The sequence below is a fragment of the Diabrotica virgifera genome, chromosome 8, assembly GCF_917563875.1.
Source record: "Diabrotica virgifera virgifera chromosome 8, PGI_DIABVI_V3a".
Lineage (NCBI taxonomy): Eukaryota > Metazoa > Arthropoda > Insecta > Coleoptera > Chrysomelidae > Diabrotica > Diabrotica virgifera.
Genome location: NC_065450.1, coordinates 74,011,237 through 74,031,239, shown reverse-complemented (window position 1 = coordinate 74,031,239; position 20,003 = coordinate 74,011,237). Strand labels below are relative to the sequence as shown.

The 20,003-nt window shown below is 33.0% G+C and overlaps 2 protein-coding genes across 2 annotated transcripts in view; one reads left to right on the top strand and one right to left on the bottom strand.

Annotated features, from left to right (window-relative positions):
- Nucleotides 1–4,032, top strand: part of LOC126889782 (nuclear pore complex protein Nup214) — a 52,947-nt gene extending 48,915 nt beyond the window's left edge. The window contains exons 11-12 of the mRNA XM_050658371.1: nucleotides 3,654–3,774; nucleotides 3,913–4,032. Coding sequence (XP_050514328.1) covers nucleotides 3,654–3,774; nucleotides 3,913–3,940 — 149 coding nt within the window. The 3' untranslated portion in view covers nucleotides 3,941–4,032. The remainder of the gene's footprint in view (nucleotides 1–3,653; nucleotides 3,775–3,912) is intronic.
- Nucleotides 4,001–13,091, bottom strand: LOC126889783 (ribosome biogenesis protein WDR12 homolog). Its single transcript, XM_050658372.1, has 5 exons — nucleotides 12,958–13,091; nucleotides 12,603–12,902; nucleotides 7,723–7,907; nucleotides 7,175–7,491; nucleotides 4,001–4,405 (listed from the first exon to the last, which is right to left on the bottom strand). Exons 1-5 carry the CDS (start codon nucleotides 13,011–13,013, stop codon nucleotides 4,010–4,012), a joined length of 1,254 nt encoding a protein of 417 aa, XP_050514329.1. The 5' UTR covers nucleotides 13,014–13,091; the 3' UTR covers nucleotides 4,001–4,009.
- Between the last annotated feature and the right edge of the window lie 6,912 nt (nucleotides 13,092–20,003).

Sequence of the window (20,003 nt, the reverse complement as noted above, 5' to 3'; positions counted from 1 at the left end):
CCAGGTCTTCTTTGGTTTTCCTCTCCTTGTTTCTTCCAGGAACTCACAGTTCAGCAATTCTTGGTACTGGGTGATTAACGTCTCGGCATTGAACATGACCAAACCATCTTAACCTATGCTCCCTCATTTGGCATCAATTGGTGCCACCCCTAATATATTTATTCCTAATTTTATCCTTTTTTGTTACTCCACTTACCATCTAAGCATTCTCATTTCCGGGACGGGGTCGAGTTCGCTCCCAATGGTAAGAATTTTACCTGAACTAAAAAAGGTAGAGCCCGAATTGGCTCCCATAGACAAAATTTATTTTACCTAAACATGTCGAAAATATCACCCAGCGTTGTCACTTCTTTCAAATTTTCTCTTTTTGTTAGAAACAGGTACCTTCCTAGAAATAGCTATGGGAAAGGAGGAAGACCTAACCCTTTGGTCCTAAATTAACTTTCGGGTATTAGAGTGTAGAGCGCAAACCGGCCGATTTCAGGTAAAAGCTCAAAACGGTCGAGTGCATACCGGCCGACACCGATAATTTGTGTTAAAATTGCCACATATGCCAATGTTAAACTAAAACAAACTCTAAAAGTATTTGTCTAAAAGTATAATTTTCCTATAAAAAGTCTATATCACTATGTAAATTTCCTAAGCAGTATAAATATTACACGATTTGGCAACAATGTCTAATGTTTCCGCGATTATATGAGAGCCTACCCGCATTCATGCGGGAGCCAATTCGTACCCTTCTAAAATATACCTGAACGAAGCGGAGCGAACTCGACTTCACCCCATTTCCGCCACATGCATTTGTTGTTCCTCCTTTCTTTTTAACTGCCCAGCATTCAGTTCCGTACATCATAGCCGGTCTTATGGCTGTTTTATAGAATTTTCCCTTTAGCTTCATTGGAATTTTTCTGTCACACAACACACCACTCGCTTCATTCCATTTCATCTCCATCCAACCCTACTTTTATTGCATGCATCTGCATCTATTTCCGCATTTCTCTAATATCGATCCTAGGTATTTGTATTTGAAACTCTCACTTTTCACAATCATTTCACCAAGATATAGTCGGTTCGCTAAACTCAGGCACAACTGACTAGTGATTTTAGTAAGTAATTTTGCCAATTTGGTAAAATTGGCAAAAAAAATAATTACTAAATAGTTAGTAATTTTGACAATTTTGGCAAAAAAAAATACCGACTAAAATCACTAGCCAGTTGTGTCTGAGTTTAGCGAACCGAGTATATCATTTTATTTGCAGTAACTCCATCTTTATGGTCTTGGTGTATGGTAGGTTTGGTTAGGCGTTGATTTTAAAAAGTGTTGCTGGCTAAATGGGCGCAGTTCCCAAAGGCCATAAAAGAAGAAGAAAAAAACCTCCATCTTTAAACGAACATTCCAAATACTCTGTCTTTGTTCTAGTAAGTTTTAAACCTTTTTGCTCAAGAGCTTGTCTCCACTGTTCCAGTTTTTGTTCTATTCTTTAGTAAAATCACAATAAAGGTGCACTAGAAATAAACAAACCAAAACACATTGAATGTTCCTGCACTCCCGAATCATGATTTACAATGTATGAACTTTCTAAATCATGATTTGGGATTTACAATGTATTGTTGTAGAATGGTTTTTTGGAAAAATTCAGAAAATAAATTTATATCAGGGACCACGAGATCGTAGATTTTCTTCGCCATGTATATGACCAAAAATTGTATAGAGTCTAATTTAGTTAATAAACAGTGCTTTTTCGGGGAAGGTGAAATCGTTAATGTGGTTTTCGTTAATGGGTTTTTTGAAAGGATTTACAGACAATGGTTCGAAAATATTGGAAAGTGCATGTTATTTCGTTTTGTGAACATCAATAGTATTTTTGTAAATAATTCGTAGAAGGTTTAAACGATAAACAAATTTTATTGAGTTTAGAATGTAAGGCCTTTTGTTTAGTTTTTTGAAAAAAACGATAGTAATTTGATGTCTCTTAGAATTTTAACAAAATGGAAAGTTGGATACAAATTAAGTTGGTTTTCTTAGGAAAGGAAAGTATGGATGTTTTGGGTAGAGAGGTTGTTTTTGATTGGTAGAGAAAGATCGATGGAAGGGATGAGAATGTGGAGTCGGAATTTCAGAGAGAAAAGATAGACACTGTGTGATGAATATCGGGAGAACAGTCCAGTTTTTGTGAAAAGTGAGAAGTCAGTGTAAAGTGGTGAAATCGGCCTTTGCGAGCAGAATCAAGTTGAAACGAAATTGTTGACCGGTTGAGAAGTAAAATTTTCCTGTGTCCGAGGAAGATTCCTTTGTTCTGTCTAGAACGAGTAGCTGATTGGTATCTATTTGCACAAGATATCGAGCAAGGAGAAAACTGAGTAGAGAATTCGAGCGAGTCCTGGTTTTGTTTGTTTTGAAGCAGTTGGACGAGAGGGACCTTTTCGCAACATCGAAAGAGTACGTGTAGGAGAATCAAGGACGACGCAATCTGGGAAAAGAAGGAGTGAAGAAACAAAAAGGTTAGTCAAATCATTTGTCGAAACGGAGAGAGCTTGTTTATATCCACACCATATATGCTTATTTTTTTTTGTATTGAACAGTTCTATAATTCATTTAGTCATTTCAACTTTAAGTAATCAATTTCAAAAGGAGAAAAGTAAATTTATTAAAATTAGTATGAATAAATAATAATTTATGTAAATAATTTTTTGTTAAAACAATGAGACATCAGAATTAAGCTTGATTTATTAAGTAAGAAATTGTTGCAACAAATTTAGATTTTAGTATTTTTGTTTAAATCTTATTTATACGGCATATTGGATAAATAAATAATATATTACATTTATATGATATTGAATGTGTTTGTTTAATTTCCCTGTTTTATCCTGGAAGGAGTAAGCAACTAGAGATACTAGAAGCCACGAATTAAAGGTATTGCATCGAATACAAAAATAAGCCCTGAGAATAAAGTTTATTAGAAAATTTAATTTGAATTTGGTTTTGTTTACATAGGCAGAAATTAAAATAATTGAGTAATTAATTAAATTAACAATTTGCTAATCAATCTAATAAAAGAGATAAAGTAGAGCATAACAGTATATACATTGTAAATCATGGTTCGGGAGTGCTCCTTGTAACATTCAATGTGTCTTGGTTTGTTTATTTCTAGTGCATCTTTATTGTGATTTTAGTATAAGTCATCTTCACTATTTCCCACCAACACCACATCATTAAGTACCAGGGAATTTTACCCTGTAGTGTCGCTGTTATCTGATCTAAAACTAGTGAGAATAGAAAATAAGGACTAAGCACCGATTCTTGGTCAAATCCTACTTTCACATGAAATTTATGTCTCTCCCACACCTGTCCTAACACTAGTCGTTACTCTCTCATATATATCTCTCAAGGTACGTATCCATATGTTGGTGCTCCGTGTAGCTGCTCTAATGGATACAGCATGCGCTCCCCTACATATAAACTGCAAACCGGTTGAATCGAAGAGGGTGACCGGCGAGCACCAACGTATCCACTATGTGGAGCTGCTACACGGAGCACCAACATATGGATACGTACCTTCACAATCTTTACATTGTATTTTTCCATCAGACTAGATGCTGGACTGAAATCATCTTTAACACGATGGAATATTAAAGTTAATCATTTGTTTTAGCTAACTTTGGAAATGCTGGTGCTGCCAGTCCCGGATTTGGAAATTTAGCCAGCCAAAATACAGTTGGATTTGGAAGCTTAGCTCAACAAGCGTCTTCGTCACCTTCTACACCTTTCTCGGGGTGAGTATATTTTGATTGCTGGCTCTCAGTTATTGAGTGGGTTGTTTATTCTTGGAGGGTTTTCTTTACTCATTTTTGTAATTTATTGTTTTTTCTTTTTCATATCAGCTTTTAATTAATATTGTTCTTTATTTTCAGGAGTTCATCATTTTCTAGTTGGAGATAAGTGTTAAATAAGATTACATATAATATTATTAGGTAAGATTTTAAATAAAATGCGAATGTATAACTTTTATTAAACATGTTTATTCTTAAAAATGTGTACACTATTATCACTACCACCAGATACCATATACTTCCTGTTGGACCAATCCACCTTTAATACCTGACCCTGGTGACCTTGAAGATTGTAAAGTGGTGCCTTGGGACTCCGTGTGTCCCACATTTTTACAGCAGAATCATATCCACCAGATAAAAGCAAATGCTGGTCATAGTTTGACCATATCACTGAACTAACCCATAATGTATGAGAGGTAAAAGTGGTTTTACACAGTGATCCCTCTGTCGATCGGGGGTCATACAAACGGATGTGTCGATCTGCTGAGGATGCCAAAAGTGTGTTGGATAATGGTGACCATGATGAACTGAGGTATGCTTTCTGACCGACTATTTCGTTTTTGATTCCACACAACTAAAATAGATTTTTATTAAATATAAATTTATATTAAATGAAGTTAAAACAGCAGTGAAGAAAAAGAAAATAGTATGGAAAAAATACATTGAAACCGAGATGGAAGAAGATAAAGAAGAATACAAAAAGCTGAGACGATTAGCGAAAAACACCATAAGACAAGCAAAAACAAAGACGTGGGAAGAGTTTGGAGAAGAATTACAGGAAAACTTTTTAACAAATAATAAAAGCTTCTGGACAACAATCAGACATACGAAGAAAGGAAAACAAAGAAATAACAGGCGAAAGGGATACAACAAACCAAATCCAGAACAGATAGCTAAAATATGGAAAGAATACTATGAAAACAAATTTAGAAATGAAACAATAGAATAGATGATAGAAATGAAACATATCAAGATAACGAGAACAAAGAATTAGAGCAAATAAGTAGAGAAGAAGTAATACAGGAACTATCAAACATAAAAATAGGTAAAGCTGGAGGGGATGATGACATAGACCCGGAAATGGTCAAGTACATGAGAGAAGAAGGGATGAACTAGTTGTTGAAAATATACAAAGAGGCGTGGGAAAAGCAGCAAATCCCAAAAGACTGGCAAAGTAACTTTATAGTGCCAATATACAAAAAGAGAGGATACACGTCAACTGCGAAAATTATAGAGTAATATGTTTATCATCGGTATGTTTTAAAATATACACGAAAATAGTAGAGAATAGGCTAAGAAATGAGGTAGAAAAAGAACTGGGAGAAGAACAAGCAGTGTTTAGACCAGAAAGACAGACAAACGATAACATTTACATCATCAGAAATATAATAGAAAGAAGTATTGACTCGGAGGGAAAGCTCAATCTGGCATTTACAGATCTAAGGACAGCATTCGACTCTATAGAAAGAAAAATTATATGGAAATGCTTGCAGAACATGAAAGTACCAATTACACTGATAAAAATAATTGAGAGTATATACAGAGTAGTAAAAGGATGTGTACAGATAGCAGGAGAAAGATCTGAAGAATTCAATTGGGAAAGAGGTATCAAACAACAAGGAGACAGTCTTAGTGCGCTACTATTCATAATAGTCATGAACGAATTTACTAGAAATACGGGAGTAAAAACAATACAGTCGACTCGCGTTAATTCAAACCTGCGATAATTCGAATCTCTATAATTGAAAGTTATCACGAGTTCCCTACAAAATCTCTTTATATTTCGAAGTAAATCAATACATTTTTATACACTTGGTAATTCGAACGAAAAATACCATTGCTATATAACAAAACGACGCGTTAATTCGAACTCATCGGCGTCCAACACTCGACAATTCAAAGTTGCAGAGAGTGTGTGTGTGTTTTATTGGCAATGGTTTTAGCAACAAAAAAGTTGGAGACAGAAGATCTTCCAATACTTGTGGATGATGAAGAACCAGCAATAGCACCATTAGTTGACATCAGCGGTGTGAGTTTTTCTGACTTTGTTCAAGTGGATGAAGATGTTGCTGTCTCAGGTTCACTAACCGATGGCGAAATTGTATCTGCGACAGATACCTTACGATTCGTTGCGATTCGATACCTTACAAACCATCTGTCTACAAAACGAAAGTGATGAAAAAGCATTTCAGGCACTTTTTCTCTTAAAAAAATTATTGAGCAGTCTGAGCAGCAGCAATGTGCTTTGAATCAAACCAGTATAATACAGTTCTTTCGAAAGATTGATTAATTCACATTAGGAATACAAACATGTATGTATGTACACGACTGTACCTCTAAACTTTTGTCATCGTTATAGAATATGTAGCAGTTAATAAATAATCAACACTTAATAATTCGAAGTTTTATTTATTTTCTCTCACCAAGTTCGAACCATTTGATATTTCAAACACTCGATAATTCGTAATATTTTAAGAGTCCCTAGAGTTTCGAATTAACGAGAGTCGACTGTAATAGGATACCAAAGATTACAGCTAATAAAAATGGAAGCCTTATTATATGCGGATGATAGTCCTTATAGCAGATTCCGTGACAAAAATGCAAAAACTTATAAACATATGGACAGAAGAAATAGAGAAATTAAAAAATGCAAAAATACTCAACTGAAAATAGTTACCGCATATGATTATCTTAGAAGTATAATTACCAATGATGGGAAAATAGACCTCGAAATAACTAACAGAACTAAAAAATCAAACAAACTGTACTACGCGCTAGCGCCAGTTCTGAGGAAAAAAGAATTGTCTCACGAAACAAAAATTAAAAATATGATTGTGATACCGACGATACTGTATACGAGCGAAAATTGGACTTTACAGAAAAAGCATAATAGTAGGATAAATGCAATTGAGATGAGACATCTATGAGCTATAGCCGGAAAGACCAAATGGGATAGAATAAGAAATGAGGCAATAAGAGGGATAACTAAACAGGAACCAATAATGAATAAAACAATAAAGAGATCTGATGAGAGTGAAACCTAGTAGACTAACAAGGAAAATTCACGAAACAAGGAATATTACAAAAAAGAAAAAAGGCAGACTGAGGAAAAAATGGATACAGCAAATAGTAGATGCAGGAAAAATTAAACAGAAAATGCTTGAAGAAATGAAACTAATAGCACAAGACAGAAAAGGATGAAAGAGATGGGTGAATATGTAACTAAACTAAACCTAAATCCGACACCTGAAAAGGGTATAAGGAAGGGGAGAAAGAAAGAAAGAAATTAAATATCGTAATAAAATTACAAAGCTTGCATACTGACTATCATACTTATACTTACTTCTGCATCCCAGAATTTAATAGTATGGTCCATAGAGACAGTGGAAACTACGTAATTGTCAATCCAATTCACCGCCGAAATTGTTTCCTTGTGGCCTTTCAATGTGTTAAGAGGAGTTTTAGTGACTAAATTATTACTAGATTTACTCCTTTTTTGCAAAGGTTCACTTCGTTCTTCTTCAATGGAAGTTGACCATAATTTTAAGTTTGTATCCCATCCACCTGTCGCTATTCTTGACGAATTTGGACTAACTCCAACACTGTCTATACCTCTTTCGTGGCCCCTTAGCACTGCTTGGGGTACTACATTATCAGTACCTACAAGTTATAAAGATATTTTTACTAAAGGGGTTATAAACTAATTAATAAAACATATGCACAGTCCCCAAAATTAGTGGAGAAAAATTGTAACAAAAGCGAAGTCATACAACAAGCTTTCATCGCAATAAGTGAATCAGAGAGCTCTAAGTAAGAGCAGTAAACATTAACACCAAAAATCAAATATGCTCAATCTTTCCATGATCGTGATAAAAATTAAAATGTGCTTACCAGGTTCAAAAGACCACATCAGTCCCGTTAAATCATGTGATACACTGATGAATCCTTTACTAGGATCTGTCTTGTCTATCCAGCTAACTGCCTTCACTACATTTCTATGTTCTTTCAAAGAGGTAATTATTTTTCCATGTGTTGACCATATATTTACAGAATTGTCATAGCATCCAGTAAGTATCCTAAAAGAGTTACAATATTTACTAAAATATTTTATATGTATTAATAAATATTAGATTAACAGCCTGTTCTCACTTGTCGTGTGTCGGCTCTAGCGTTACCAGGTGTTCCGATTTGCGGATTACCGATTTGTACCTGATCGGGACACTAAATGTCCCGATTTTCACCCACGAAAACCAATTTCAGGAGGACTTGCAGTGAATTTTATAACTATGTTATAAAAACAAGGCACTCCTAAAAGCGGCAAAATCGAATGAAAAATTTGGACGGCTTGTGCCGTTGGTTGCTTTTACTCGGGGGGCGACAGTCACTCCTAGTTGGGGGGTGAAAAACCGCGCGTTTAAAATAAGTCCGGATATGGGTAAATTGGCTAATTCTAAGCAATTTTAGTTCTTAGCAATTTTAACTTAGTTAATACTTTTCGAGTTATTTATGATTGAAAATGTATTTTTCGACAAAAAATCACGTTTTCAGCCGATTTTCACAAATAACTCAAAAAGTAAGTATTTGATCGAACAAAATATTCTAAGCAAAAATGTAGCATAATATTGTGAAAAAAATCTAAAAAAAATATTCTTAGCAAAAATGTAGCACACATTAAAAAAATTGTGAACTCGTAAAGTGTATAGACCCAACAAAAGCAAAGTTGTAGCTTATGAAAAATACGTTCTTGTTCGTCAAATTCCAAATCAAATATTTCAACGTGAAATAACCAAGAAATGAAGCATTTTTCGGTGGAAAAACTAATTAAAACTTTTTTAATAAAGCTTTATTTTTATGTTTTAAAAAACTTTCTAGCATCAAAACTAAGCGAGTTATGCTCAAAATCAAGTTGACTCCTTTTTTCACTCCTAAATGAATCTATAATATTTATAAAAGCAGAACCTACCTACTTTTTACTCCTTGAGATTTTTAGTATCCCTAATACCTTATTTTGTTAAGTTATTTTTGTTATTTTGAAAAAAGGGCATTTTCCAATATTTTAGGAAATTTTCCAAACTAAGCACTCCCAACCGGTAAACCTTACAGATTGTATAAACAATACACATAAGTAAATGTTAATTAATGCATAATGTTAAGTAATGCCCAAAAATCTGTGGCTAACGGACCCGCATCCAAGCCATTTTTTCACACACACACACACAAGTAAATGTTAAAGCGGTAACGATTAATTTTATTTAGGGTGCTAAATAGGGGGAGATTTTCATGAGTTTTTTTACCAAAAAAAGGGACCCACTTAATTTTGAGCGTAACTCGCTTAGTTTTAATGCTAGAGACTTTTATATAAAACAAAATTAAAGATTTTCTTAAACACTTTAAAAAATTTTAATTTGTTTTACCCGAAAATTGCTTAATTTTTTGGTTATTTCAAATTGAAAAATTCGATTTGGAATTTGATGAATAAGAACGTATTTTTGATGAGTTACAACTTTGCTTTTACTGGTTTTATAGACTTTCTGAACATACAATTTTGTTTGATTTTTTAAAAGCTACATTTTTGCTAAGAATATTTTTTTCGATAAAATTACTCGAAAAGTATTGACTTAGTTTAAAAATTATATAGAACAAAAGTTTTTTAGAGTTGCCAGTTGATCCATTTTGGGACTTACTTTAAACGCGCGCTTTTTTACCCCCGAGCAGGGGTAACCCTAACTGCCACCCCCAAGTAAAAGCAACCAACGGTACAAGTTCAACTTTGACGTAGACAGTAAGTAGAACCTAAAACCAGATCTTCATGCAATTCGGAGTTGACTCCAATTACACTCCAAAACGGTCATTTACTGGGCTATTGTTGTTTATTTGTCCCGATCTTCAACCCTAAATCCCGATTTGTTTTTGCTTATGTACCGATTAAAAACAAATCGGACCTGGCAACACTAGTTGGTTCTGTATTTTAATCGAAAGTTCCAGTGGCAGAGCATTTTATATAGAGCTCTGAAAAAAATGTTTGTGATCCCTTGTCGCCTGAAAAAGAAAGTCGTGTGGGCTCTCACTAGCATATAATAAAAAATAGAGCTGTTCACATTTGTCGGGGGTTGGGGCTAGTGATGCCACATAAAGTCAACAGAGAATTTGTGAGATTGGGAAAAGGGGCCATCCATTAATCACGTGAGGCTCGAAACGGGGGGCATTAATCACGTGAGGTCTAGAAAAATCACGAAATGTCACAATACACGTGATATAGAGGGTTTTAAACCTCACAATGTATCACCAAGGGGAAGGGGGGGTTAAAAATGCCAAAAAAACATTATGTGATTAACGGAATGGGGATTGTCAAATGATAAACAATTATAAAATACATAATATTACAATATATACCTAATTTTAAACATGTTATATTGTCAGATATTACAGTCTTCTGTTTTCTGATGAAGGAACATTAATACCATAGTCGACATTTTATTGTCAATATATTCATCGTTAATGTAATACGAGGTCTATTTGTCTCGTAACGTAGCTGAGGTGTTAAAAATACAAAAAATAGATGAGGGGCAGTGGTGAACATCAATTTCAGCAGTCTCAAAAATAACACCAAGTATTCAAAATAGCAATGCGCTTAAAAATTTCAATTATCTTAGTTTCTAATGGACTAATTTACATCAATTTTTTAAGCTCATAAAAACAGGAAATAAATAATTATACGCTTTAAAAAATTTAACTCATATCAATATAAAATGAGGCCTTCAGAGCAACAGTGGCCAAGCCACAAATTGAGCATATTTAGATTAATATACAGTCGGAAAAATGAAAGAATACCCATGAACGATCATACCAATCACATATTTTGTATTTGCTGTTTTTTTTTTTTTTTTCTATAAATAACAAACTAGAGAGAAAGATTATTAATTATCTTAATATGTGATTGATATGATCGTTCATGGGTATTCTTTCATTTTTCTGACTGTATGTATCAATAAAAGCAGCAACATTAGATTTTTGGATTAACAGAGGCCTCCATAACCAATACAGGGTGTTAGTAAATAAGTATGAAAAATTTTAAGGGCTAATTCTACATGAAAAATTAAGGCCAGTTTGCTCTATAAACATATGTCCGCAAATGCTTAGTTTCGGAGATACAGGGTGTTGAAATTTTTATTTCAAACTGCCAATTTATTTATTGCTCTAAGACCAGTTGAGCTATGAAAATGAAATTTGGTGAGTTTTAGGAGGTAGTTATTACGAATTTTATGACATACAATTAAGAATTTTGTATTCATCATTGGCGCGCCTACGGGCAATGGTCTGAATTATTTTAAAGAAAAAAATAGTACGCCACTGAGATATTTCGAAATAGAAATTATTTTTTAATTCCATGTCTAATTTATGATAAAAAATATTTCTTGCCTTTTTTTCATGATGCTCCGTTTTTATGCAGAAAAATAAAACATCTTGGCGCATATTTTTCATTTCTTAATACATCATCAAGAACTATCCAATATAATAATACTAAACTAGAACAATAACAGAAAATATTACTAATACCATTTCAACTAGGTGCAAAGCTGCAAGAAATTTTTAAAATGATCTCCTTTACAGGTAACAGAAGAATTTTATATTCATCATTGGCGCGCGTACTTGTAATGGTCTGAATTTTTTGAAAAAAAAAATGGTACTCCACTGAGATATGTCAAACTAAAAATCATTTTTGAATTCCTTGTTCAATTGACGACAAAAAATCTTTCTTGCCTTTTTTTTATATGAGGTGCCGTTTTTATGCAAAAAAATTAAACATCTTAACGTTTACAAAGTATTTGAACTAAGTTTCTGTGCATATGGAAACTACCTCAAATACTTGGTAAGCGTTAAGATGTTTTATTTTTTTGTATAAAAACGGCGCCTCATATGAAAAAAAGGAAAGAAAGATTTTTTGTCGTAAATTGAACGAGGAATTCAAAAATGATTTTATGTTTGACATATCAGACAATTCAGACCATTACCTGTATGCACGCCAATGATGAATATAAAATTCTTCTGTTATCTGTAAAGGAGATCATTTTAAACATTTCTTGCAGCTTTGCACCTAGTTGAAATCTTATTAGTAATATTTTCTGTTATTGTTCTAAATTAGTATTATTATATTGGATAGTTCTTGACGATGTATTAAGAAATGAAAAATACGCACCAAGATGTTTTATTTTTCTGCATAAAAACGGTGCATCATATGAACAAAGGCAAGAAAGGTTTTTTATCATAAATTAGACGTGGAATTAAAAAATAATTTTTAATTCGAAATATCTCAGTGGCATACCTACTATTTTTTTCTTTAAAAAAATTCAGACCATTGCCTGTAGGCACGCCAATAATGAATACAAAATTCTAAATTGTATGTCAAAAAATTCGTAATAACTACCTCCTAAAACTCACCAAATTTCATTTTCATAGCTCAACTGGTCTTAGAGCAATAAATAAATTGGCAGTTTGAAATAAAAATTTCAACACCACGTATCTCCGAAACTAAGCATTTGCGGACATATGTTTATAGAGCAAACTGGTATTAATTTTTGAGGTAGAATTAGCCCTTAAAATTTTTCATACTTATTTACTAACAACCTGTATATTTGGCTAGATGGCGCTACATAATTTCTTGTTGCTTTACGCCTGTTACCTGGAAATACAAATGCAAATATTGCATTTACCTCAAGACTTTGTTCTTGGGCTTAGGCCACTGTTGCTCTGATAGCCTCAAATATTCTTACCATTTGTCTGATGTTTCAATCCCACAAACCCAATCATCATGTAACAATGAATCTTTAGGTTCAGGAGCAGGTGTACGTTCCAAATATTCAACATCAACAGTGGTCTCTGTAGATACATTCCTTTCTTGCAAATGATCAATAAGGGGCTGTCTTATAAGTTCTCCAATAGCCAAAAAGTCGAAATCTTTTGGCTTCAGAAAATCGGAATTGCTTTCTTTAAGCAGTTGATTTAATAATTCATTTAATGAGTTCGCGTTTATTGCTTGAGGCACCGAAAGGGGCAAGTCTGGGACTGCATATCTGAAAATAGAAGTCTGAAATTGCTCTAATAGTAAATAAAATACATTTAACTCACATATCCTGTTTGGTTATTAATCTAATTTGTAACTGCCCTTCGCTAGACCCTTGCATTATTAAATATTTTATTTCACAAATACCCAAAACTAAACACCTTGTTTTGTTTAGAGGTTAGGAATAAAAAGTTCCTGTCGGGTGTTGGTTTTTACTGTGGTTCCTGTTCTTCTTCTTGTTTTTGGCTATGAATTTGAGCTGTCATTAACCGACAAAAAGTAGCTTTTCACTACTACCATTGGCTGTGAGTTTCGACGGTAGCGCTATCTCGCGGTTTGAAACTTATACTTTTCTGATAAAATTTATGTATGTGAAATATACAAAACGAGAAAAATAGATACTTATCTAGAAAGACACAAATTATGAACTGAAATATTATTGTTACCTGATTACTAAACGAATACACAGAATTAATAGTAAAATTAATTATGTTTTTTTATTTTATTCATTGTAATTATAATATTTAATATATAAGTTCGTGAGACTGGATGACTGCTTACGCAAGAGACCATTGAGAAAAAGAATAAGTTTATATGAATTATTTAACATTTTAAAGGTTACCTCTGTTTATTTTTGTGTGCTTACTGCTTTGATTATTAAAATTTGCAATTTGTATGAATTGTAATTTGTTTGAATTCTATCAAAATGGATATTAAACATTATACTGGATTCAGTCTTATTTCCCATGATATCCAATTTCAATCAGCAACACCAAAAAAGGAAAGGATTTAGTTGATACAGGACATGTACGCAATGTTTCCGAATATAATAACTGCATCCAGTACTGTTATATTCAATATTTTTACATGAATCAATACAACAGCTGCAATATCTTGTTTTCTTTTTTGAAAAATCCATATTACCCGCCATTTCAGTTTGTGAAGTTTATCAAATGCACAAAACAAAACTGCCAACTGCCACTAACACAGCGTTGCCACATTTTATTTATAAAATCTACTGTAAGTTTAGCTTACTAAAATCTACTTATCAAAAACTAAAATATACTATAAAACTTTATTAATATATTTGTATATAATTTATGACTTTTTATAATAAAAATAACAGCTGACTAACTAGAAATTTTTTTTATTTAGCTAATGCCTCGACAACTAATGGGCATTGGCATGGTGATGGTACAGTGGATTTTACCAATTAGGTAGCTAGTGTTAAGTCGACTTTACATTACATGATTTATCATGTGATTTGTCATATGATTTGGTCATGGAGTAAAATTTACATGTTTACACTGTGTGATTTGTCATATGATTTTGCCATAAGCATTGTGTTTTATCATAAGCATTGTCATGCGGCTCGTCATGGGCAAAATCATATGATAAATCACGTGATAAATCATGTAGTGTAAAGTAGACTTTATGTGTAGTGTGTGTGTTGAGTAAGTGTCTTGTTACTTTGGAAAGTCGATGTCATTGTCTTTGCAGAGACGCTAATTGTATCCGAACGTCTGCGGTCCCTCCGGTGGGTACCGATCCCCCAAGGATAGAAACTATTTTCATTTATTAATTTATAATAAACGAAAAATTCTCTACCCTGGTGAAATTCAAACTCACGACCATTCGGACCTTTCGATCCAAAAGTAGGCGCTCTTACTACTGAGCCACAGAGGGAGTTTAACTAGAAATTAATATGACTGTTTGTAAACAAAAACCAAACTTTTTTATATTTTAACTGGGGAACAAAATGACCAACTATAATTAATTTTTATCAGTTTCATATTTAATATTTATATATAATATTTTGTCATCCACTGATTTTAACATCTGCATATCTGGAGCACATTCTTCAAACAATTATTTCGCATTTTACATTAGAAACACGCAAACACAACATTTGTTGTTTTGCAAAGTTACATATATTATAATTAGGCCCGGTCTTTTCACCTCCGAATAAATATTTATTAGGAAGTTTATCCGGCAGATTACATGTAAATCTGTCAAATAACCTCCGAATAACTTTTATTCGGAGGTGAAAAGACCGGGCCTTAGATATTTTAGTTTTCCATCGTTAGCTTCTAACAGGCTCACCGACCACCGAATACCAGAACTCTTCAATAACACCTGAAATAGGTACTGATTGCACTGCTACTTGAAATCTGCAAGTTTGTTACACCAGAATCCAGTTTCATTTCTGTTTAATATTCATCATCTACGTCCTGGGGCTAGATTCCGTGCACTGTAGATATCTACACTTCGCTTTCTATCGATGTCAATTGTCGTGAAAATATTTGAATTTTTAGTTTTAATTGAATTATTTTCTAGTTTTGCTAGTTGATGCTGAAGTGACACTTGTAAAACAAGAAAATATTTGAATTAAAACTAAAAATTCAAATATATTGACATTGATAGAAAGCGTGTACACAGAATATCCCACCCCTGAATCTTATTTTCGGTAATGACATTGGGAAATTGTAACAAAATGTCTAAAAATTAATTTAGAAATGGGGTAAATACTATTAAAAAGCAAATTTTATTTTAGTCATAAGAAAATGTTGAAATATACCAAAAATCTACTAAAAAATATTGCCTACTAGAATTTTTTAAAAAATATCAAAAATCTACCAAAAAAGTAGAAATCTACTAAATGTGGCAACGTTGCACTAACACCTGTGGCGAAAACCGTCAAATCCCCTCTCCTCTACCCATGGCGCGCCATTTAAATTTATCAGATAAATGCACAAAACTGCCACTAACAGCGCTGGAGAAAGCTGTCAGATCCCCTCTACCCATCGGCTCATGGCCACCTTTCTACCAATCTGACGACGTCATAACTTGAAATTTTGTGAAAAGGATTGCCCACTTGGTGCACTTGCAACCAATGGTGGCGGATCTAGAAAATTTCTTAGGGGAGTACTTACAATGAAAACACATAAAAAGGTTTAACGACGTTCTACACCTTCGGCAAAGAATAGGGCTTTTCATTAAGTCATTTGTTTCGAGCTTCTCTCATGTGTCACATAATATTATATATCTACGTCATACGTTATTGGTAATAATTATGGAGACCTGTAAGAAGGAGTGGAAACGCAATGCATCGTTTGTGGGCTAACTTTTCAACCTCTAATTCAACTTTCAGCAATCGCCGCTAGAGGCGCAAGTGTTCGAATAGGTGCTACAAATACATTAGCTCTTATGGAATTATTTAATATTTAACTCATTTTATTTTTGTTTTTAGCGTAATTAGAAATTAATTTATTGGTGGATTGTAGCTGAATATGTTTTAAGCCAAAAATAAATTATTTTAACCTTATAACATATCGACGTGTGGTAAAAAGTGTATTCTTTTTATACCATTGTAGATGGAGATGTGACATCAAATTTAAATTTGTCATTACTTTAATATGTAGGACAGCTTATTTTGAAGCGGAAATATTTTGTCACATTATCTAACTGCCACAATTATATATCAATGGTATTTCAACTGCAAATTAATTTTTTAATATCTTTGTAATTGATATCAAAAAGTTTGTTAGTTGAAAAAATTTACTTAACTGTACGTAATTGTTTTTAAAAAATTTAAAAAGTTATTTAAATAATTTGAAGTTTATTGATCAATTTTTTTTAATTATTCTTTTTATCAAAATTTAAACTGCTTTTTCTTTTGAATACTATCATTTATCTATATTCTGAAAGCTTACCTATCAGATGTTTAAATTTAGTTAATAAAAATGTATGTCTATAAACTACGCAGGCGATAGTCTGACTTTTATAAAATTAATGTTAATTTTTGTGAAATATTTTGTCTCAAAAAATGCATTGTTTCGACAGAAAAACTTTCAAAGATCCTCCTACTATTATCACTATAATTTTCAGGTTAAAATAAAAACCAATAATAGGCACACATTTTATTTACACCGAAGGAAATAACATACAAACGAATAGGTATAATCCATGAAGGTTATAAATAACATAAAGACAAATATTTATAAAAAGTCTTTATTAACTTCATTAAGTTCCCTTTTGAATTTTTTATCGGAACGATAACTCGATATAAATCCCGGTACGAAGCAAGTTCTTTTAGTGTAAGCTTTCTTGGCACTCATATTTAAATAATATTAATCACCAAAACCAATAATCTTATATTAACTACGAATAATTAATTATTTTCGAAATTTTCACATTTACTCCAATGCAAAAGTAGCATCTATCTCTACGCCACCGCCGCCCTAGCGAGAAACCAAGCAAACAGGCAAAATCGTGTACAAAAATTTCAAGGTCGTCCTATCTCGATTCCTCTCCTCTGTGTAGGTCTCCATAGTAATAATACAAACCAAAGACGTATGACAGAAGCTCGAAACAAATGACAATCGATGAAAAGCCCTATTAAGGAGTTGCATGAAATTTTAGTAGTTTACTTAAAAAAACTACTAAGACTTGATTTTTTAAAAATTGTTTTACCGTGCCGTTTAATTACTATTAAGGGTCAAAGTTAAGTTTTAACATGGGCTCTTATGGGAATTCTTAAAAAGTTAATAACCTTTGACTCAAATTTACGATTTTTAATTATTTGCGCTTAAATTAAAGGTTTTTTTTGTAAGGAAAAACATATTAAAAAATGAGAATTGTTTACCGTACCATTATTAAATAAAAGTGAAAATACTGCATTGTTACCAACTTTCGCTTGCATATAAGTTTCCCCCCCCCCCCCTTTCCTCTGAGAGGCATACCCCGCAACGAAGGTGTAGAACGTCGTAAGTTTCATTTCAGTGATTTCAGATGTAAGTTTTTTGGTCTTCTTCTTTACGTGCCATCTCCGCGGCGAAGGTTGGCAATCATCATTGATATTCTAACTTTTGACACTATAGCCCGAAAGAGTTCAGTTGAGCTGCATCCAAACCATTCTCTGAGATTTCTCAGCCAGGACATTTTTGCTATGCTTTCTACCTATGCTGCGCCTTCCTTGAATCTTTCCCTGCATTTCTTGCTTGGTACCCGTCCTAATTTCCGAAACTCCTTTAAATAATAATTGTTTATTGTGGGATCGGTACTCACCGGAGGGACCACAGACGTTCGGATACAATTAGCGTCTCTTTGCAAAGACAATGACGTCGACTTTGCAAAGTAACAAGATACGTACTCAACACACACACTACACATGACACTAGGTACCTATACTAAATTTAAAATCAAGATGCAGTAGAAATAAACAAACCAAGACACGTTAAATGCTACTAGGAGCACTACCGAATCATAATTTACAACGTATGTATATACATTGTTAATCCCAAATAATGATTTCCAAAGTTTATACATTGTAAATTATAATTCAGGAGTGCTTCTAGTAGCATTTAACGAGTCTTGGTTTGTCTATTTCTACTGCATATTGATTGTAAATTTAGTATAACTGCAAAAATTCACTGTACCTACCATGCTAATGGCCATTAGTTGTCGAGACATTAGCTAAATAAAAAAAAAATAATTGTTTAAAAATGGTAAATAAAAATATTACATTAACGTCATATATATGTCATGTGTATCATATGTTTAACGTCAAACTGTGTTCGCCGAAAATTTCAAGCGACTACGCTAGGTGTCGCGTCAGTCATGCACGGAGCAAATAGAACATGATCAATCTGATTTCGGATGACACTGTCGTTAAAGACCCATGTTTCTTTGAGTATTCTCTTGTGTTTGAAAATTATCCTCTTTTGGGAGATTATTTGTTAGTTTCCCAAAGAAGTTATCTTTTACTTGCTCTTCCTGTGTGTGTAGGTCTATTAACCTTGTTCCATTATCGTTACTGACATCATGGAGATTAAGCTTACCTATTGTTGGTCTGTCCGCTACTTTCTTCCAAATCTTTGTATTGAAATCTCCAAGATATTATGTATTGTCCTCTTTGAGGAGATTATTTGTTAGTTTCTCTCTCAAACAATTTGTCTTATACTTGCTCTTGGCTTTCCTGTGTAGGTGCAAGGGAAGCAATCAGGGAATATTTATTGTCCTTTTAGTCTTATATACCAGAGCCTTTTGTTAACGCATTTGAAGGTTGACTGACTATAAGACTTTTCTTGACTATGAATCTCTTTAATTTCAGCCAAGAAAATGTAGAATTACTTATAGGTTGTAAATATATAATAGTATGTTATGCAACCAGCATTTAATGATGGATACGACAAAAGCCGCGAGTGTCGTATAAAATACGAGCATCACAATGACAATTAAATGCAAGTTGTATATATTATTACACAAAAAAAACATTCAAATATTTATTTTGTAATACAAACATATTAATTAGTTATATGAATAAATTAATTATTTTGTTAATGCATGTATATTTTGAATATTACTACAGTAGACGATTATCCGAGTCTCGGTTATCCGAGCCCCTCGGTTAACCAAGGCAAAAGTCATAACTACTGCTCAGTTACAACTTTCAACCTTGGCGCAACATCGCCGCCTCAAAAACAGGAATGAAGCTTACGCAAAAATCAATCAAATATTTTTTAAACAGTAATATTGATAAGGTAAATGTTTTTATCTTTTATAGACAGTAAAAGTTATTAGTTTTGTGATTAAAATATCCATAGTTCTGGTTATTTACGTGTTTTTCTATCAACATAACCAATCCCAGTGTTAACCGAGTTTTTCCATATCCGAGGTAGTCACGGTCCCAGAGATCTCCGATAATCGCGAGTCTACTGTCGCCTGTCAAAATGTTCAATGTGTTTTAAATGTATTCATTTTTTTTTAATCCTGAGAAGACTAATTAGTATTTTTGAAAAAATTAAACGCAGAATAAAAGGTTACGTTATTACCGCGGGCCGAAAGTCCCTGAAAACTTCTATGGTTATTTTAATAACTTCAGGGGTGAAAAAAAAAGAGAAAATTTGGTGTGCAATAAATCCAAATAATGCAATCTTTTATTCTGCGTCTCATGTTTCAAAAATACTCATTACTTCTCTCAGGATTCGAAAAAAAAATGAATATATTTAAATTACATTGAACATGTTGACAAGCGATATATTGCGCCTATACCCTTAAAATGAATTTAGAGTTTAAATTTTCAATATCCCTTTCGTATCAAAGTGTATAT